The following is a 20,198-nucleotide window of genomic DNA, read 5'->3' as shown; positions in this document are numbered from 1 at the left end:
GCCCGGGGCCTTGCTCCTTCCCTGTGCCGTGGCCTCACTTTCCAGCTGCCCGATTTTAGTGGTTTGCCTCAAAGTTACGCCGAAATGTAACCCCAGTGCCACAGGGTGAGTTGCTCAGAAACACCCCCCAAAGCGTTTCATTGATGTCTTCAAATGCCTAAGTTTTAACCATAAAGACAAATGAGAAATGCAAAGGGTCGCAATGTCTGACCCAAAATCTCAGAGCATAAAAAGCCGTAAAAACAAGCTGAGCCCCACAGATCCCCGTGGCCACTCAGAGTGCGGCCCACAGGGCGAGCCCTGGATTTCAGACAGCGTCCGAAACAGTTCCAAGAGCAGAGCTCAACTTTTCCACGTGTGCCAAGCCTTTCACTCTTTGTCAAGCGCCCCCCTAAAAATAGTCCTGACCCTGACTGTGCTTGTGTAAGAATCGTCTGAGCCTCTGTGAACTACACTGGAAACTCGAGCCAGTGGCTGTCAGACCGAATGGTTCAGGAAGAATGAAAAACCAGGGCGAGCTCGGAGCACCAGCCGGGTCTGCAGGGCCGGAAATCTCTTCTCAGACGAGCCGATGTGAGTTAGATGAAAACACAAGTAAACAGCCCCAAAGACGCCAGAACTGGGGCCGCAGCCAGACGCTCCCGGGCCCATTTCATTTATAGGCTGGATCCAAAAACGATGAGCTGTTGACTCGGATCGCAAACTGCATCCAGCACAAACGCACACTCGCTTCAGACGTCGGGAAGGGAAAGCAGACGTGGGGGCCCAGAGGGGCGGTGTCAGGACGCCCATCACTTGCTCCGTCAGCAGGTCGGCTGGTCGGAGGCCCTTTAACAAGGGGGCCTATTAAGTCAAGAAACCACTTGAATTCTGCTGGGTTTTATAAACACAATCCAAAAGTGTCCCAATCCAAAGAATTTTATCTTATCTTGATGAGAGCAAAGCATTTTTAAAACTCTCAAACCTCGGAATTTGAAGAGTCAGTGGAACTTGGGGAGGAGGGGGGGCGGCCAGTGGAGTCGCAGACAAGAGCAGCGCCGGTCATGATGCGCGGCTGGGCCGGGCCAGGCCTCGGGCTCAGGACTCTCCCACTGAGAACCCCCAACGCTGACCAGCGTGCCCACCGACCGTGGGGACTGTAGAAAAGGCGGCCACCGGGAAACACTCGACGGAGAGGTTCGTAAGGTGATCGGGGAGCCTCGCTTCAACTCAAGCTCCTAACAAGAGGATTTCTTGGTCTCCGTCTGCTCAGCGCAGTAACACGGGCGCTTAAGGCGGCAGACAGCACGTCAGAGGGCAGACGGGAAAAATACCCCAAAACAAGGAATTTTTAAAGCGCTCATTTCCAGAGGCTTTGTCAAAGGAACTTTTTAAATACGGCTGTACCAGCCTCCTTGGCGTCTTTGTAAAAAATAAAGCCATCAATCCGTGTCCTGAAACTAAAAGGAGTTGAAGTGTATGACACGTAACCACCATCGGACCGGCCCGGGCGATAGTCGTGGGGGAGAGACTGAGGCTGTTAAACGACAGAAAGGACTGTTTCTTCGCCTCTAAAAGGATGGACCTCGAGGGGCGCAGCCTGTAGCCCAGGTTCCTTCGCCAGCGCCCCCCCCCCAGCACCAGCTCCGACTGCCTGCGGGGTCCCCGAGCCCCCCCTCGAGCAGACTGTCACCTCCCGATGGCCGGGCGCCACTGATGACCGTTACCTAGAGCCACAAGGGGTTCCCAACGGCGATTTCCTAATTTTATCATTTACTCTGAATTTATTAGCTGGACTCTTCTATACACAAAAACTTCCCCACATCGGCTGCTCATTTACCCTGAGACACGGCTCGCTCGGGAGGGCGCCCTAATGCTGACTTCTCTGTCCCCACTTTTCAGAGGAAGGGCTGGATTCCGTCAAGCCTTCGGCTCCGTCTCGCATCAGCGGGCGTCCCGGCGAGCGGGCTCTGTGTTCCCAGGACCGGACCCCACCGTCTGAGACCCCCCGTCGGCCCATCCCGCACCCAGACCTGCAGTCACACGTAGTGAGCCCGCGGGTGGTCTCAGAGCCCTCAGTCTGGGTGCTGGGCTCCCCCTGCCACTTCCGGGCCTTTTGGTAGAAAAGCTAAGAAACACGTGAGCTTTAAAGAGTAAACAAAGTTAGTGTTCGCAGTGGTGTTAAATTAAACGAGGAGGCCCTGAGCCTGAGGTCACCTCACTGCCCTGGTGGCCCAGGTGGGAAACGGAAACACTGAGGACAGCCCGTCCCAAAGAGCTCGCGGCCTCACCTGAGCCCATCAGCGAGCTCCTCTCTCCGTTGCCCCTTCTCTGTGTGTCTCCGGGCTCCTGGGTGCCGCCTTCCCAACCACGTCGGGTTGGCACTGCCAGGCTGAGCTGATTGATGTTTACTCAGATCAGCTCTTAAAACGTTAACTCTGGCCCTGGCTGGTTGCCCAGTGGTCAGTGTCGGCCCTCGGCCTTGGGAGGGTCCTGGGCGTGAGCGTCAGGCGAGACCATGATGTTTCCCTTTCGGCCCCCCTTTCACTCTCTGAAGAGCAATGGAAATGTACCCTCTGTGAGGATTTTAAAAATCCTTTAAAATGTCAGATATGCCCAAGTTTATCTTTCACAGCAGGTGCATCTGTTTCAAATGTACGCTACGGGCCGGGGTTCTCACGTAACCTCGCTGCCTCAGATTGTGTTTTTCTTACGCTGCGAACTTTAGAGCCGTCCACGTGCACTGACTGATCTGGCTGCAGAACAGCGCCCGTGACGCGCGGTCCTCACACCGCTCCGCACACCGCACGGGGCAGATGGGGCCGGGTGCCACGGGAGGCGCCGCGGAAACCGAGAAACGAAGCCACCTTCCTGAACTGGAAAGCGCGAATAAAGCCGGGGGCGGTTCCGCATTCACTCTGTCTCGGGGGCACCCTCGGGGGTGATGCCTGGGCAACGTTTGTACCATCACAGGAAACTCCCCCCAACACCACGTCAGGACACACCGCTCACCTCATCCACGGCGTGGGCCACTTCTCCAGACGCAGGGCTGAGGGGGAGAAACTGGTCAAACACGCCACCCAGACATTAGGAGGCGTGCGGTTTCACTGCCGCGTCTACGTTTTCTCCTTAAAACACATGTGCACACGTGTGCATGCACACAAGCACACATGCAGACACACGCAAGTGCAGACACATGCACACATGTGCACGTGGACACACGCACACGCATGCACACGCAAGCACACGTGCACCCCGCGCAGAAGCAGGTCACCTGTTGTGTGACACCGGGTTGCCGGGCCCGTCGTCCAGGGTCAGCGGCGGGCGGATCCGACAGTGGACTCTGATGTTCCCCCTTAGCTCCTGCGACAACAGGGCAGCCAGCTGGGAGCCGCCTCCGGGTCAGGCGCTGGGACGGAGCCCGGGCGGGGAGTCCTACCCGGCTTCGGACAAAGCCCCTAGGAACCACTCGGCGGTCGGCGTTGTTTTTAACTTAAAAAAATTCATGCTTAGATTTGTTTAAAAAATGACACATGATTATCGCCCGGTAGTAAGTATCACGGAAATGCCTCTTCCTGGCCCCCGGGCTACATCTCCGCGGCGTTTTAGGAGGAGTTTCTGGGGTCTGGGGCCTCCCAGGGCCCGGGGAGAACGGGGGCCCGCAGCACGCTCACCACCAGGCAGTTGTGCAGCTGCTGGCGCCGCCGGCTCTCGCGGTGGAAGCGGGCGCGCGCCTCCTGCAAGGACTGCTCCAGGCGCAAGGCCCTGGCCCTCCACGCTGCAGGCAGGGTTGCCCCAGGTCACAGCACGGCCACGGGAGGGGCCGCCCACCGACGCCCACCCTCCTCCGAGTACAGGACGGTCTAGAAAGACCTGGGCAGCAGCGGCGTGTGGGCTGTGGGGGTCAGGGCCGCACCCGGCCGCTGTGCTGACCGGGACTGGCAGCTGGCACAGAGCACTCGGCACCCAGGCCCACCACGGCCGCTGTGCTGACCGGGACTGGCAGCTGGCACAGAGCACTCGCACCCAGGCCCACCACGGCGGCTGCCCCAGCACCGGAGGCTCCCACCGCGACCCGGGCAAGGGAGGAGCCCGGGCTGCAGGGACAACTGTGTTGACGTCTGGGCAGCCACGTGTTTGCGCTTAGCTGACAAGTAAGGACGACGACAGGGGAGCTGCAGCGACCAGGTAGGACCGATGGGGACCGGACGCCTGCCGGCCAGGTCTGCAGACCCCCCTCCCACCGGGCCCCGGGCAGCACCCGCTCAGGGCGGGAGGGTGACCCTTACAAGGCAGAGCCTCGAGGTGCCGCTGCGCTCCCCGGGCGGCCACGAGAATCTCGGACAGACAGGCCTGCTGCTGGTCCCGGCAACTCCTGAGAAGCTCCACAGAGGACGCCTGGAGTTCCCGGAGGTCCTGCCTCAGCTTCTGTGAAACGGGGGCGTCCGCGGTCAGCACGGTCGCCGTCAGCCCTACAGCGCAGCTGGGGGACGGTCCGCGCGCCTGGAGGACGAGAGCACGCGGCCCCGTCGACACAGCCGCACGCTCATCTCCTGCGAACCAAACCTGTTTAACACCCAAGGGTGCCCTCGCGTCGCTCCCCCGGCGGGCGTGTAAGTGAACCGTGAGCCCAGGCTCAGCTCCCGACTCCCCCACTCCGAGGGCCCGGGGCGTGGGCCTCGCGAAGCAGCTGCGACCTCACACCCGTGTGACCGAGGCGTCGCGGCCTCGGGTGCTCCAGCGGCTTCCCCGGGAGCAGAGCTCGCTGCGCGGGGGAAGGTTGGTCTCTGCACTGCCCGTTGCCCCGAGGTGCCGGCGGTCGCCCTCGGGCCCGGGAACCGAGCCTGATCCATCTGTCCAGACCCCCTCCTGGAAGACGGACTGTGGGAGCGCAGGCTAGAGACGGGGCCGCCCCCGGGATCCACCCGCCAGAGAGGCGGCAGGAAGCTCCCGTGGGGGGGGAGGCCTGCAGGACGTGCGGACAATGGCGCCGGTCAGCAGCGCCCTGCGGGCCACGCGCCCTCCCCCTGGGTGGGCCTGGGCCCGCGGAGGCACTGCGGCATCTCGCCTGACGTCAGACGTTAAATCACGGACCCGGACTAGGTGCTCGCTCGGTCTTGTTTTCCTATAAGAGGGAGATCACTTCCTTCCACGTGTTTGGGAAACATTTTAATAAAATATCAAAACTAAGTGGAGCCGAAGTATTTTTGTTACCCGGAAGGCAGGCGGTTATGCAGTTTATTTAGAGCTGGACTAATTTCACTCGGAAGAGAACCGAGTGAATTCTACGTGAATCCACCCTAAACACGCGGGAAAACCGCCTCTAAAGGGATGAATCCCGTGTCTTAGCTGTTGTAACAACGATCTTGTTTTTCCTTCTAATTCCTACGCGGGTCCAGGCGAGGGCACCTCCCGGCGGGTGCGGCTCTGCGCAGCGACTTGAAACCATTCGCCTGCGGCCACAGTGGCTTCTTCCCACCCCTGCGCCCGATCCCAGCCACAGTGCTTTCCGAGGCGTAGCCCTGCGGTCGGCCACTGCGAGGAGGCCGGACTCCCGCGGTCGGTCCACAGCCTGAGACGGCAGGTCAGTAGGCCGCCCTGGAAAGTCTGTGTCTGGCACCCTCGGGGACCCTGCTTCTCAAAGTCAGGCCCCACTCCACCCGGGACTGGATCCGCTTTGACAGAAGGCCTCGCGCAATGGACAGAAGATAAGCACCGGTCGCTGACCGCGGACGGTCGCTGTGGCAGGAAGCCCGCCCCTGGCAGCCCTACCTGAGCCGCCTGCTGGAGCTGGAGGAGCGGCAGGCCTGTCCCGGGCGGACGGCTCTCGGGCCTCCTGGTCCCCGCCACCCCTTGGCACTGCGGTTGGAGAGAAAAGGCAGCAGGTGGCCAAGCCTTCCCACCCTGCCCCGAGTGGGTGTGTTTTCTCCGCCGGGAAGGTGTTGTCTGGGTAAGAGGACAGACACCCAGCCCCTTGTGCACCTGTGGTGGGAACGAGCCACCAAGGAGTCCGGTGTGAGGGGTGCACCGGGGGGGGGGACCCCAGTGGTGTGGTGAAGGGTCAGGGAGCTGGTGGGAGAGGGATCTGTAAAGGCCCAGGAGGGAAGGGAAGCGTGACAGGGACGCAGGGTGCCAGGGGGGCACAGCACAGGGGACCTCACGCAGCGCAGACGTTACCTCTGCCAGCTTCAGGAGGAGACCGGCGTTTTCCATTTCCAGTTCCACGATTCGCTCTTCTCTGGCCTGCAGCCCACGACCAGAAAGGAAAATCATCAACATCAGTGGTCGTCATCGGTTGTCACGTCCACCCTCAGGACAAAGTCCCTGGGACAGGGCGCAGGCACGGGCCTGAGCACAGCCGTGGGGCAAGTCGGCTGGAGGGGCCGCCGGCCAGCCCCAGGCCCCGTATCTGTGACAACGCTCCACGCGGCCCAACCAGCAGCACCTGGGTTCCCAAGTCAGAGGCCCCGCGACCTGCGTGCAAATACATCCTGAAAGGCTCTGCTCTGAGGACCCTCTCGCCAAAACCATTCTTTCCTATTATTAATTCACGTGTGAGAGCTCTGCTGTGCGCCAGGCACCTGTCCAGGTGCCGTGGACACAACGGGAGCATCTGGCGGGAGAAGCCGAGGAGCCGGCGGACAGGTGACTAAGCCGGTGGACAGGTGACTAAGCCAGTGGGCAGGTGACTAAGCCGGTGGACAGGTGACTAAGCCGGTGGACAGGTGACTAAGCCGGTATCAACGTAAGAAACATTCAAACCTGTGCAGAATTTTTGTGAGTTTACTGGAGCCAAACTGATGACAACCGCAGGGAAGCGGAGTCTCCGAGGGCTGAGGGTGCCCCGAGAGCGGCAGCTCTGCACCTTGTTTTATCCGTTACAGTCAAAGAGAAGACCCCAGGGAGTGACATGAAACCCGCTGGCGATAAAGGGAGGCGGGAGACAGCCAAGCGAGCGGAGGGGGAGCCTCTGCTACGGAGGTGGGTGCAGGGTTGTTAACAGTCAACAATTAACGGATAAAACAATGAGGATTTATGGTCGCTGCCCTGGGGCACAGGCTGTGCCCTGAGGGGTCTGGCAAAAGGGGGAGTTATCTTAGATGCAAAAGACAATAGACGGGCTGGGTTACGGTGAAGAGGGGCCTTTGTCAGGGAAGATGCCGGCTTAGGACAGGACTACCCACCAGACGCTGCTTTTAGGTTAGAAAGTTTTCACTTTTCAGACCATCCTTTGTGGTGACTTTAGGCCTCTGAGTTCGCGAGGCCCCCACGCAGGCCTCCCTGAGCTGGTCCGGTCAGCGTGTGGCCCCTTTTTGTCCACACTGGGCAGCAGGGGCCGACCGGGACCTGAGGCAGCGGCTGGAGCAGACGTGGCCTCATTTCCCTTCACCTCCTGGCGCGGTTTCGTTTATTTCTCGGAACATAACTGTACCAGCCGCTTTGAAGTCCACACGGGCCCCTCACGGCGAGCTTCTGCTGACTGGCTTTCCCGGGGAAGGGGCCCCTTTCCTGTTTCTTTTCAGGTCTAATGATTTTTTGTTGAAACTGGGCGTTTTCGGTAATACGCTGTAGAAATGGGACTGATTCCCTCCCCGGCAGCCGGTGTCTGCTGAGACCGCTCGGCGCCAGGTTTGCTTCCCACAGCCTGCCGTCCACCCTGAGCTCCGGGCACCAGCCTCGGGCACACGGCGCCCGGGCAGCGGCTGAGCAGAGCCGCTGGTGACGGCCCTTCGGGATCCCTGGGTTCAGCGGCCGTCCCGCTGGTGTCGCCCCCACCCCACTAGTGTCCGCGCCTTTTCCACCGCGGCCGGGCCCTGTCCTTCTCCAGTGTCCGCGGCGAGGCCGGGCAGGTGCACCCTGCAGGCGGGGTGAGGCTCTGGTGGAGGCGCCCGGAGCTGCCTGTGAGGGCGGCACTGCACCCCAACCCACGTGTGAGGCCTGAACCCCGAGCCTCAGAATGTGGCTGCTTTTGGAGCCGGATTTTGGGGAGGTGGCTGCATTAGAATCAGGCTCTGATCCAGAAGCCCGGTGTCCGTCGGGAGAGAGCGGGCGCGGGGCGGCCGGGGGCTGCGCCCCGAAAGGCCCCTGAGCTCGGGGCTGCGCCTGCCGGCCATGGGCACCGGCCCCGCCTGGCACTGCCCGCTCGCTGGGTCGCCCCGTCACCGCCCCGCTGCGCCCCACGCCGGCACTGAGCGCCCCACGCCGGCGCCCGCGGGGGGGGGGGGCCCGGGGCGGGTGGCCGAGGGGGCTGGGCGGGGGCGGGGAGCCCGGGGGGAAGGGGGGAGGCCGGCGCCCCACCCTCCGGAGCAGCGGGGGGCCGTGGGCGGGGGCCCATCCCCGTGCCGCCCGCGAGCGGCCCCCGAGGCCCCGGCTCCAGGCTGCGGGCCGGGGCGGGGGGACCCCCCTCACCTGCACCTGACGCTGCAGCTGCCGCGCCCGCCGCTCGGGGACGTCCCCCCACCGCCCGCCGCGCGCCGGCATCGCCGGCTCAGGGCCCGGGGCCTCGGGGGGCCTCGGGGGGCCTCGGGGGGCCCGGGGCTCAGGGCGGGGACGCGGGGTCACGGCCCCGCTCCACGGAAGCGCGACGCCCCGGGGCCCCAACGGTCCCTCCTCCCGGGGCTCGAGGACCCGACGCGCGGGGACAAGGACGCGCGGCCCCCGGTTCCCACGCGGCCCCGCCACCGCCCCCCCACCCCCGCGCGTGGCCGCGGGACAGGAGCGCGCGGCGGGGACACGGCGGGGACGGGACCCCGCGGGCACAACCTGCGCCCAGTGGACGCGCCTCGGGGCCGATGCCGCCCGGCCCCGCCCCGCCCCGCCCCCGGGAGGGCCCGCACCGCAGCTTCGGGGGCCGCGGGACCTGTGCGAACACCGGGCGGCTCTGGGACGAAAACCTGTCACTTTTTGCACCTATTTCCCGTCTGGAGCTTCCCGCCTAAATTTTGCTTTAACGTGACCTTAAGTGGACAGCTCGGCGCTGGAGGCCAGGCCTGCGGGCCTGAGGCAGAGGACAGCCCTGTCCGGGCGCCGCCTGCCGGACCCGGGCACCGCCTGCCGGACCCGGGCACCGCCTGCCGGACCCGGGCACCGCCTGCCAGACCCGGGCGCCGCCTGCCCGACCCGGGCACCGCCTGCCGGACCTGTGAGGCGCAGCCAGGGCACTGCCTGCAGGACACGTTCCTTCCACAAAGAGCCAAAGAACATGGGCTTTGGGATGAACTGAACAAACGTTAAGTCTAAGTTTTCTCTTCCCAAACTTCAAGGTATCAAACTGCCCAACTTTCAGGGCATCAAAGTATACAAAAAAACAAAAAACCCCACATAGCTCGAATATGTGAACATCTGGACCTGCCAAAAAGACCTGGCAGGCCTGTACAGCCCCAGGGCACTCCTGCCCTCGGAGGGCCTCACTGGGACCCGCCACATGGCCCCAGCCAGCTCGCCTGCTCAGAGGCCCCAAAGGAGAGGTGACCAGCAAACAGGGAAACCCCTGCGGGTGCTGTCGCTGGGCCCTGGCAGCCCTCAGTGCCCATCCCGTCCCTGCCCCTGCTCACTTCTGTGCCCAAACACCCCTCACCAAGCACTCCCACACCTCACCAGGCCATTTGGTTTGTATAATGTGCTGATTGCTGGGGGGGTAGGCTTCAGAATTCAGAGGGGCACCCGGGGGCGTGTGTAACTGAGAAACAGTGTAAGTGACCACTGCGATTGGTGGTGTGCGGAGCAAAAGCCAGGCCCAGCACTGAGAGCACCGCCCCAGTGACCGCAGTCTCGCTGCACCAGCCAGGGCCGTGGGGACAACTCGAGGACACTGCCTGACAGGACACTCAGCACATGTTCAGTGGATGACAGGGAGGGAGGAGGAGCGGGGCAGGGGAGGCTGATGTGACAGTCTCTGCCAGCGCCATTAAAATAATAGCAAATACACTTAAATACATACAAAGTTTATTAAAAATAGGCTGTGAATGGAATACAGTAGGAATGGAAGCTACAGCAGTTCCAATGTCTTCCACAGTAGTGCAGTTGTGGAAAGCTCTCCCGCACCCCTACACCTGGCCCCCTGCCAAGGGCGCACACACGTCCCCGGAGTCCGGGTATTTACAGGTACTTCATGTACTGTGTGTCCTGGCTTTATATATTAACAGTAGCTCATCCGCAGCACTTAAGGTGTGGATTTCACCCCCGGATGCTGCCAGTGTTCAGATACCTGGGAGGAGCCCGCATCTTGGACCCGCGTGGAGCACGCGTGCGAATTCTTCACTAATGCACAGCCAACTTCACTCCGACTCAAAACGGGAATGGTGAGCACACTTCCAAATCAGAGCCCGGTCGACATAAACTATTTATACACATTGTAAAGACATATCGTACACCCCTCACCAAAGTGACCTGCAAGGCTGGGCAGCCCCATCTGAAAGTGTGCGTTTTCCTACATACACATTGTAAGAGAACATGGTACAGAAAAATCTAGACCCGGTCAGGGCTTTGTCAATAGAAAATCTGCTCATAATCACAAAGTAATTTCCCATTTTAACATCACACAGTATAAAACAAAGTGAGGTCCGTCTCCCCAGCATCAGCTGCATACTCACAGCTGAAGAATGACAGTGGTAACTAATAATCCAACAATGAAAATTAAATAATTCTATTAGAGTGTAAAAAAATAGCTTGAACTGCCAAGGTGAGTTTTCTTACAAATTTAAATTGAGGATGCTGAGTGAGCAAGCCCCTCCCTCCCAGCAATCGATGTCAATCTTTGCCAGATGTAAATCCTGAGTGACAGTCATGCTCAGGTGCCACCTGTCACTCCTCTCAGACACCAAGCTCCTAGTCACACCAACACTGTTCTGCTAAGGACAGCCCTTTATATCCCCTGAATATCTGAAATACTTAGTTAACATTCTAATATTACCTGCACCTTCAAAATCACCAATGATTTATTGTAACAATAATCTGGTATTTATAAAAATAAAATTTCCTAAGCTTAAAGCCTCAAAATTTTTCTGTTGGGAAAACTTTTTCCATCGAGTATGTAGAGTTCGTCAGAGGGCTTGCAGCTGTAAGGCATGATCGGGACAGCGGCCACCTGTCCCAGCCGAGTCAGTCCTGGGGGGAGGCTGGACCGCGGCCATTCATCAGCAGCAGTTCTCACTTGCTCTCTCCGGGCAGATAAAACCCGACTCTCCGTCTAGCAGTCGCAGTTGCCATGCAGTAGTGCAAACAGTCTGGGTAGTTCAAGCTACTCTCTGATCTAGAGTAAGGTTTCTGAAAAAGGAGAGAAGCAGGGCTTCCCTGTGCTCCTTGGGGAAGACGGGGGAGACACCTCAGCATCTTCGACCCCTTCACTCTGTCCCCAGACTAAACAAGAAACGAATAGAAAAGGTCTTCGTGAGCCAGATAATTAAGAAATGGAACAGTGTTTACGTCGCACACAGCGCTCTCTGGGTAAAACAGAACAGGGTTCCTGGGAACCCGAGCATCTCTAAATCCCAACCGCTTCAGACACAGAAACCATGAGTGACGTGGAAGCGCAGCCTCCTCTCCCTCTCCAAGCTCACACCTCACGGCCACGCTGAGACGCTGAGAGGAGTGGGGTGAACCCTCTTTACTTGGTGTTCAGCTCGTTCTCCAGTTCTGTTAATTTACGAGAGGCTTTCACTTTATTGGACACGTCTTGACCTTGTGAGAAGAGGCGCTGGCGCTCTCTGAAGGTCAAGTTCTCCGGGGCTCCTGCACTTCCAGGAAAATCCGCGTCTTGGCTGCAGGAGGGAAACGCACAAGATTGCTGGTCACAGTGGGAACACTTGTCAACAAGTAGCAAGTTTACCTTAGCAGACAATTTAGTAACAGTTTCACTGAGAGAGACTCACTCTGTTAAATCCTGCCATGACCTTTCCTATAATTAAAATCACTGCATTTAAACCCATATAGAAAAAGGGCAAAACATTCTCCTTCCTAAAAATGTTAACTTTCTCCAGTCACATCCAAGTCTCAAAATTCTTTAGCAAAATCAATTCTAGCAAGCAGGTAACTCTGAATAGTGAAGTTACGGTATTAAAACACAGCACTGTGCCCGGCCAGTGCAGCTTAATGGTCGAGTGTCGACCCATGAACCAGGAAGTCAGGGTTCGATTCCGTCAGGGCACGTGTCAGGGTTGTAGGCTCGATCCCCAGCAGGGGGCATGCAGGAGGCAGCCGATCAGTGACTCTCATCACTCATGTCTCTCTCTCTCTCTCTCCCTCCCTCTCTCTGAAATCAATGAAAAAAATTTTTTAAATAAAATAAAACATCACTGCAGTGGGTCCTCCGTGGACCTGAGAGGCACCTGCTGACGTGCCTCGCTGGGTAAGAAACAGTATTAAGATACTCCAGCTTCCACGTTCTGAGAACCATCTGGGCATCAGCACAGCCGACGAGCGCCTCGGTGAGGACGTCCCTGCTTCTGAGGCGGCACTGCCTGCGCCCGGGCCCACCCGTCTCAGACAAGTCCCTGAGCAGCACACGGGGAGGGTCCGCCTGCTCAGGGAGCTCTGCACAGCGGCCGGGGACGCAACAAAGTCGCTGAAGGGGCCTTGCAGCCCCGTGCAAACGGCGCGAGGAAGGGAAAGGCGCACCCACGGAGCGCTCGCCCAGCACAGACAAGATACCTTTTCGACGGTTTCTCTCTCGGGTCGCGATTCGCGTCACGGGAACTGGCGAGGGTCCCAGAGGATCCCATGGAAGAGTCTGGTCCTTTTCCATGAAAAAAAGAGTCAAAATTGAGCCCCGTGCTACTCCCCACTCCCCTCGTGACAGGATGCAGTGCCCACGGAACGAGCCATTTCAATCACCGCGTAAGACCCCAGGCTATCCAGTCAGATAAAGCTCCAGCCATGCGACTCCCATCCCCAGTGGCCTGAGTAATCCAGTCACCACCCTCACGACGAGCTGATTGCGGGCCTCCGGCCATTAGGGACAGAGAGGCTGGCACAGGCCTCAGGCAGCGACAGGCAGAAAGTCCCACTCAGTGAATTCACAGCTGTCATCAACTCACGAGGAAACCCAGAAGCCCTTACGTGAGGAGGCAGCAGAACTCTCCAGACACTCCTCACACTAAGAATGTTCCTGCAAGATCACCGAGTAAACATGACCCAGATTAAGTAATCACATGACTAAGTCCCCCTTTTAGGGCAGCTACTGAATTTTTTTTCAAAATGAATGGCTATAATTAAAATAAAACTTTTTAAACAAATGAGCTACCAAAGCCCCGGGTGTGGATACTAGTGCTACAGGTACAAAATCTCCACAGCAGCAGGGAGCAGCCGCCATGAGCTCTGCCTGCCCATGCCGCTGGCCAGCAACAGCCTGGCCTGGGGGCACCCCCACCTGCTGGCTACACCCAGGGCTGTTCAAGACCCAGAGATGGTGCAGACAAAAACTTTAAATGCATCCAATAAGCTCATCTTGCCCCAATGATATATTAAAATCATAACACATTAAAACCATGCTAATATATTTCTGTTAATTGTAACCCAGCAAGAAAAAAAATGCCACACCTTAAAATCTTTTGCTTGTAAATATTACAGGTGGGTGCAACACTGACAGGGTGTGGATCAGATTACACAGGCCACACAGGGTTACTACACAGCATCAACCCTGGAACTGTGCTCGGGGATGTGCTGCCCCAACACGAGCCCCGCACCTCCACCCAGGGACCCACTGTGCAGAACCCTGCCTGCTGTCCTGAGATGGTTTTGTTCCTGGGGGGCGGCTCCCCTGGGCACTGCATCCTTCCTCACTACACAGCGCAGTTTCCCACGATCACGTGCAGGAAGTCACACTCAGCAAGGACTCAAAAGATCCAACAGGAACCTCTCTAACGTAAGGGAACCCACTGCGGGCCTTTAGATAAATTATCTGCATAGAATTTTTTCAATTTTAATTCTAAATTTTTTATTCATTTTGTTTTTAAAAACATTGTATCTTTTGAGCTTTGTTTTAAGAATACTTGTTTCTTCCACTGGTAAAAATCAATTTTCAAAATTCCCAGTTGATCAGAATATCAAATACTTTCAGCCAACATATGAATTACGACTACACAAGTCAATTTTCAGGGAGCTCTAGCAGAGAATGTCTTGAGCACACTGCTTTGTTGACCTCTGACCTCCATCCCTGCCTGCACAATGTCCAGTGGAAGGAACAGGTCCAGGCTGCAGAACCAGGCCGGTCCAGAGCGCTTGCAGCAGGTCAGAGCTGGGCGCCAGGTGCAGTGGTGCAAGCGAGGAGACAGTAAGCTAAACCGTGTCCGCACCTGGCACACCAGCTCTGTGCTGCAGGAAGGAGTAAAGTCCCCAAAGGGGCGGGTGCCGATGTGACTGCTCCCGCACGAACCAGCTGGGAGGTGAGATGAGGGTGAGGGGTGTGGCTCAACGCCAAGATGGTTACAGCGATGCTCAGCTACAATCTCACCAGACCTCCCATGTACCTGGGTCACAACATTTACAAAGTATCTAATGTTCAGCTTGTGATTTGTCTCGAGGAGGCTGATGGCACCTCACTTCAAAAATGAATGTTCTTCCTGCCCGGCTGGGTGGTTACGTGGTCGGGGTTCATCCCGTGCACCGAAAGGTTGTGGGTTCAATTTCCGGTCAGGGGGTGTGTAGGAGGCAGCCGATCGATGTCTCTCTCTCTCTCTCCCCCCACTTCCTTTCTCTAAAAACATATCCTCAGGTGACAATTTTTTAAAAAATTAATATTATCTCTTAAAAGCCTTAAAGGATACCACATTCTAGATATTTATATATCTAGAAACTTGATTAAATTTTGGCTTCTGAGTGACTCAACCTAAATATTCTTCACTGAACCTTCCAATGGCTCCAAGCTCTGACTCAGGTGGAGACAGATCCTGGCAAGAGCCACGTGTGATACGAGTCACACACATGCGGGTTTTGATTGTCCCACTTCCTATGGAACTGTTGTGAGTCCCAAGTGCTGCATCGTGGGGATTCAGAGACTCTCCTCATTAAAGGCAACGCTATAAACCTAAGACTGTACGGCAGGCGCTCCAATTTTGTGGAAGCACTGAGATTAGTCTGCAATCTGAATTCTTATAACTTACAGTATATTTTAAATTTAACTCAGTGCTGTCTCAGAAATGATCACTGAAAGTGCGCCTGCAGTGGCCTCTGGTCCTGGCACAGGCAGAAACCCCGCCAAGACAAGCGTGTGCCTGCCGAGGTCTAGCTGCTGGCACTGGGGTGCTCGAAGGGAAGGCAATGGTAGGAAGGAACGTGGCCAGGGTGGCCTGGCTTAGCAATTGTGGCCACTGCTCAGGTCCCTGCTGCACCACCACCACACGTGGCATGTGGTCCAGAAAAGTCCTACTTACATCGAACAACGGAAACCTAACGTGTACTAGGACACTGTCAGTAAGCAGACTTCTCTTTAGACACCGAAGTGTGGGGAAGGGTACGTGTTCCACCAAGCCCCGGAACTACTTGATGAGGCAGGCCTGAGGGCCGAGACCAACAGCACTCCGCAGCTGAGAAGCAGGGAGGACTGACTGCTGCCAGGTGGGAGAGGGCATCAGAGTGTAAATCACTGGGAGAGATCAGCAGAGACACTGCAATCGAGGTAGAGGGAGATCACCATGCGGAGCCCAGTGATCAAACTCGATTCAGACTCCCAAGCGAGTGTGGCCGAGACGGACCCCACTTCCAGTGGGAAGTGTGCAGACAGATGCCAAGATCCAATCAGGAAGACAGGAGGGTTGATTGGCAGCTCTACTTTTTACCTCTACCTCTGAAGTGGCTGAGATGGTAGAAGCCTGCTGGTTTTGGAGGGGGTGGGGGCTGGCCTGCTTTGTGGGCAGTACTGTTGGCACTGGCCGAGGGTGGCTGGAATGATTTGGAGAGAAAGATGCCATCGGAGGCCGGGCGCGGCCTAAGGGCGGTGGGAGGAAGGCGCCCAGGAGACGTCCTCGTGCGGGAGCACTCATCCTGACCTGCGGGGCCGCAGTCCTCCTCCTCCTCGGTGTAGGCAACGAGCTTGGCGGTGTACAGGGAGTCGGGGGAGAGGACCTGCGCCTGCAGGTAGGAGGCAGTGCGCTGAGGCGGGGGGGGAGGGGCGCCAGCCGCAGTGGGCAGGGTGGGGGGCTCATAGCCCCGTGGAAGCGGAGGTCTGCTCAGCCCCGGCTCCTCGGGCTCCAGCAGCCTGCGCTCGGCCTCCTCGTGCAGTCTGCGCCGCTCGGCCTCCAGGCGGCTGTAGTACCCTTCTTCCTGTCTCCTCTGCGGGCGGGAAGAGACGAAAGTGCAAAGTCAGACGAGGTCAGGAGGGGCCACAGCCAACCCCTGGGCCTTGCCGGGCAGAAGGGCCGGACGGGCCCTCAGCCCCCATCACCACACCGATGATGAACACGGAGCGTGAACACAGCTGCAGTAATGACTATGACAGACACGGGCAGGTAGGCCTGGAAACAGGCTTCTCCCAAGACTCACGAACATGCGCATTCTGTTCTGGAATCGTCTGACGTCAGACTGCTCGGCAGCACAGAATGAACAGACACTCAGTGCTCCCAGGCCCCGCCCCTCCTGCCACTGCCTCCCCGTCCCCAGCCCACGATCCCACCAGGCTCTCCCTCTCCCTGACTTCTCTCTGGGTCTCTGTCTCTCCCCCTCCACTTCTGTTAGGATATTAACTTACCTGTTACTGCTGAGTTTAAAGACAAAGCCCAAAGCAGGCTCTACCTGGCTTCCTACTGCTGGCAGCCCAGAGTGCACCCCTGAATGATTCCTCACTGCACCTGGGACTTCAGAAGTCCTTCCTCGACAAGAAGGACGTGACTGAGTCTCCTCGCTTATTTCCATTATCCAGAGGGAAATTAACAGGAAGGACACCATCAACCGTGAAAAACATGCCTCATTTCCCCAAAGCAACACTAACAAATGTGTTCTCCAAGTTCTTAGCGTACTGTTCAGATCTCCCTGACAGACAGAAAATTAGAGCAACAGCAACAAGATATTCAAATATATTTTGACACATACTATACATTTTTCTGACGTGTACATCTGCAAAAAAACTCCAGTTGACAGTGTTAAAATTACTTTGACATTAAGAAAGGTAACAGCACAATTTTGTTAAAGATTGACAGAGGTTTTAGAACACAAGAAAAAAGTAAAGGAGAAAGGCGATGAGAGATCAAACAGAATAACCGGCCATAAGGAGAACAATGGTGAGCCCTGCAGGACGAATACAATGCATTTTAAATTCACTCAACCGAAGAACAAATCTTAGGGACCCTGCTGGCGTCAAGATTATAGTTCTTAGTCCCCATTTCAAATTACACACCTGTTTTCTCCCTACTGCCTCTAAACAGACAGACAGACACGCACACACAGCGAGTGAACGCACATGGTCAGTGCTTCGCCTTCTGAGGGAGAAACTAAGAGCAGATGCCAGCCCCAATCATGGCCTGGACCCAATATCTCACTGTATCTTCTTTATGTTGAGACATCCTGAAGGAAAAACTTTTTTTTTTCTTATTTTCTACACAAAATAGGTGTCCTCTTGGGGTGTGGAATCAAATCCAGGGTGAGCTCTGCAGCTCCCTGGCCTCTGCTGAGACGAGTCTTGGGGAGAACGTAGTGGGTGCTGTGCTGGGGCACCAGGCACCAGACACCCTCCTATACTAAGAGCAGGTCTGATTACAGGGCCCGAGAAGCCTCAGTTCTACCCAACATTTTTCTGTAACAAAGCAAACCCATCAATTTTGGACATTCTGTATAAAAAAGCAAGTTATTCAGCTTCTATTTACACTGACCAACTACAGAAACAGTTACTGGAAAAAGTGTCTCTGGCACAATCGGGAGCGGTGAGAGCTCGTTGGCACAGGCCTGCCCGCCACACTCATGCACTGGCCCCAGGGGTGCTGCCCTGGCTCCAGCTCCATGGGCACTGGGGTGCATGGCCCATGGGCGGGGGTGCGGCTCGTGCTCAGGCAGCTGGGGGGCAGGGAGCACACGCCCCACAGCCAGGGACAGAAGAACATCACACACAGAAATAAGATGCCAGGGGCTTGAACGCTGGAACTGACTTCCTTAGGAAGACCAACTGGGATGTCATCACACCCGTGAAGATGCCAGGGGGGCCTGACCCTGAGGCCCAGACCCTTGGAGAAGACTCCCAAAGCTGTGCAGGTGCCGCAGGCAACAGGTGGCAGGCTCAAGGGAAGGAAAGGTCTGCAAACTAGGAATCTAACTTCAGTGCAGGTCCATGGCCCCCTTTATTCTACGTCTCACCATTGCTATCACTCCAACTCAATTGTTATGGACGCTAACAGATCCTCCCACTACAAAAAGCCTCCGGGAAGTCCTTTCTCTGGGGCGGTGGGGGAGGGTGCTCTATTGGCATAGTTCACTGGACTATCAAAGAAGGAATTTTTCATAAAAACTAGATTTTCCCCATCAGAAGTTGTGGCACTTGAGCTTCCGCCTTCACAGAAGGGAAGTGACGGAGAAGGACGGCCTGCCCCACAGCAAGCGGGTGACCGCGCCTCCACTGAGCAGGGACAGGGAGGGACCAGGAGAGATGGTGAGGGACCGGGAGGGACACAGTTCTATTCCCAGAACAGGCCAATCAGTGTCACTTTAAAATTCAGCTGAAAGGATTGCTGAATTAAAACAACCCACGTATGGGAACAAATAATAAATCAGAACATCTACCAGGTTACACACTGAGTTACATTTTCCTTGTTTCATGTTTTTTACAAGCCATATGCTCTCTTTACCAACCAGAATGGAGTAATTTCAGAAATAATCTATTCGAGATACTCGGTGTGAAAAACTGTCTCACTATGTCCCTGCTGCTTCCCACAGCTGAGCACTGAGCGATCATCACCCAGGCAGCAACCGCAGGGCCACGTCCAGTACGGCCAGAGGCGGGTCAGTGAACCCGAAGCAGAGGCTCAGGGCCGCACAGGCCTCAGAGTTCAGAAGTCAGAGAGACACACGCAGAGAACAGGGAGTCTGCAGACAGCCAGAAGAGAGGTAGGTGGGCCAGACCGGGCTCGTGTCGGCGCAGTGACAGTAGCTGGGTGCAGGCCCCGTCCTGTCCCGCACACCTTGGGAACACGCCAGCTTAGCCCCCGTCGCCCCTAGAGGACCATAACCTTTTCTTCAGCGTCCCGCTTGCCCCGCTCCTCCTCCTGCCGCAGCCGCTGGTCCTCCTGCCGGGCGCGCTCCTCCGCCTCCCGTTGCCGCATCTCCTCCAGCTGCTGCTGCCGCCGGCGTTCCTCGTCCTGCAACTAACAGCACATGAACCTTCACTTCCACCCCGCAGACTCTCCCAACACGACACACACTGAGACAGGCAGACGCACGCACGCACACAGAGCTCAACACAGAGTACCAGCTCAAAGCACGGCCAAGAGACGACACAGCTCACACACTTAGAGCTACAGCTGCAAAGCAAGTCACCTAAAATGCTGTCCCCGCAGTCCCAGGGCTATTCTTCCATTAATCGTGGGGCAAAGAATAATGGGTTTCGCTCACACATTCATGCATCAAACAAGCATGATTCCTTTACGAGAATAAATTTAAGTGAACCAGCTCATGTAAATTAACAGACACAAACAACAGACAGCCCACATCATGGAACCAGAGTCCACCCTCCACCGGCCTCCTCCGGTGCTCATTAGTTTCCACCTGAGGGAAGAAGGAAGCTTGCTCGCCTGTGGGAGGCGGTAGATAAACACCAGCCTTGGGTGGGGCAGCACAGGACTCCATGAGCAGGGACCCAGTTTCTAGCATCCTCCCACCCTGGCCCTTGGCCACCAGTTCCCTCTGGACCTGTTGTAGACCCCAAGAATTCCTTTCCCACTCAGGGACACTCCCAAACCCCAAGTCACAGAATCAGACAGGAACGTGGAAGAACCTCCTTCGAACTCTTCTGCCTACCAGCTAAATGCTGCCCGGACAGGTCCATGAGGAACGACCTACCCCTGCCCCCCAGATAGTGCATCCCTTTTTCAGGTAACTCCTCGCCACAAGTTCTGTCATCTTCCCTTTACACCCTTCAAGTCACTCAAACACCTAAGGATATCTTGAAAAATCTGGGACGAGTCTTCTATTGGGGTTTCAGCTCCTTTACCCTCTCCCAGTCACATTTCTCTAAGCACCCAAAGGAGCCCTGAATTAAAAGCACACTTGGCCAGAAGAAAACAGAGCAAAGTTCTCTTTTCTCA

At 56.9% G+C, this 20,198-nt stretch overlaps 1 protein-coding gene across 4 annotated transcripts in view; it reads right to left on the bottom strand.

Moving 5' to 3' along the window:
- Nucleotides 1-9,907: 9,907 nt before the first annotated feature.
- The window catches only part of AFDN (afadin, adherens junction formation factor), a 112,497-nt gene continuing 102,206 nt past the window's right edge, over nucleotides 9,908-20,198 (bottom strand). For all 4 annotated transcript variants that reach the window (XM_087817750.1, XM_087817751.1, XM_087817752.1 and 1 more), the window contains 4 exons: nucleotides 19,125-19,259; nucleotides 15,963-16,245; nucleotides 12,628-12,712; nucleotides 9,908-11,738 (listed from right to left, as the gene is read on the bottom strand). In XM_087817750.1, the coding sequence (XP_087673876.1) occupies nucleotides 11,585-11,738; nucleotides 12,628-12,712; nucleotides 15,963-16,245; nucleotides 19,125-19,259 (657 nt within the window). In that variant the 3' untranslated portion in view covers nucleotides 9,908-11,584. The remainder of the gene's footprint in view (nucleotides 11,739-12,627; nucleotides 12,713-15,962; nucleotides 16,246-19,124; nucleotides 19,260-20,198) is intronic.

Source organism: Miniopterus natalensis, chromosome 5 (assembly GCF_054644295.1).
Source record: "Miniopterus natalensis isolate mMinNat1 chromosome 5, mMinNat1.hap1, whole genome shotgun sequence".
In the NCBI taxonomy this organism is placed as follows: domain Eukaryota; kingdom Metazoa; phylum Chordata; class Mammalia; order Chiroptera; family Miniopteridae; genus Miniopterus; species Miniopterus natalensis.
The sequence above is the reverse complement of the archived record's forward strand: the minus strand, read 5'-3'. Positions and strand labels throughout refer to the sequence as shown.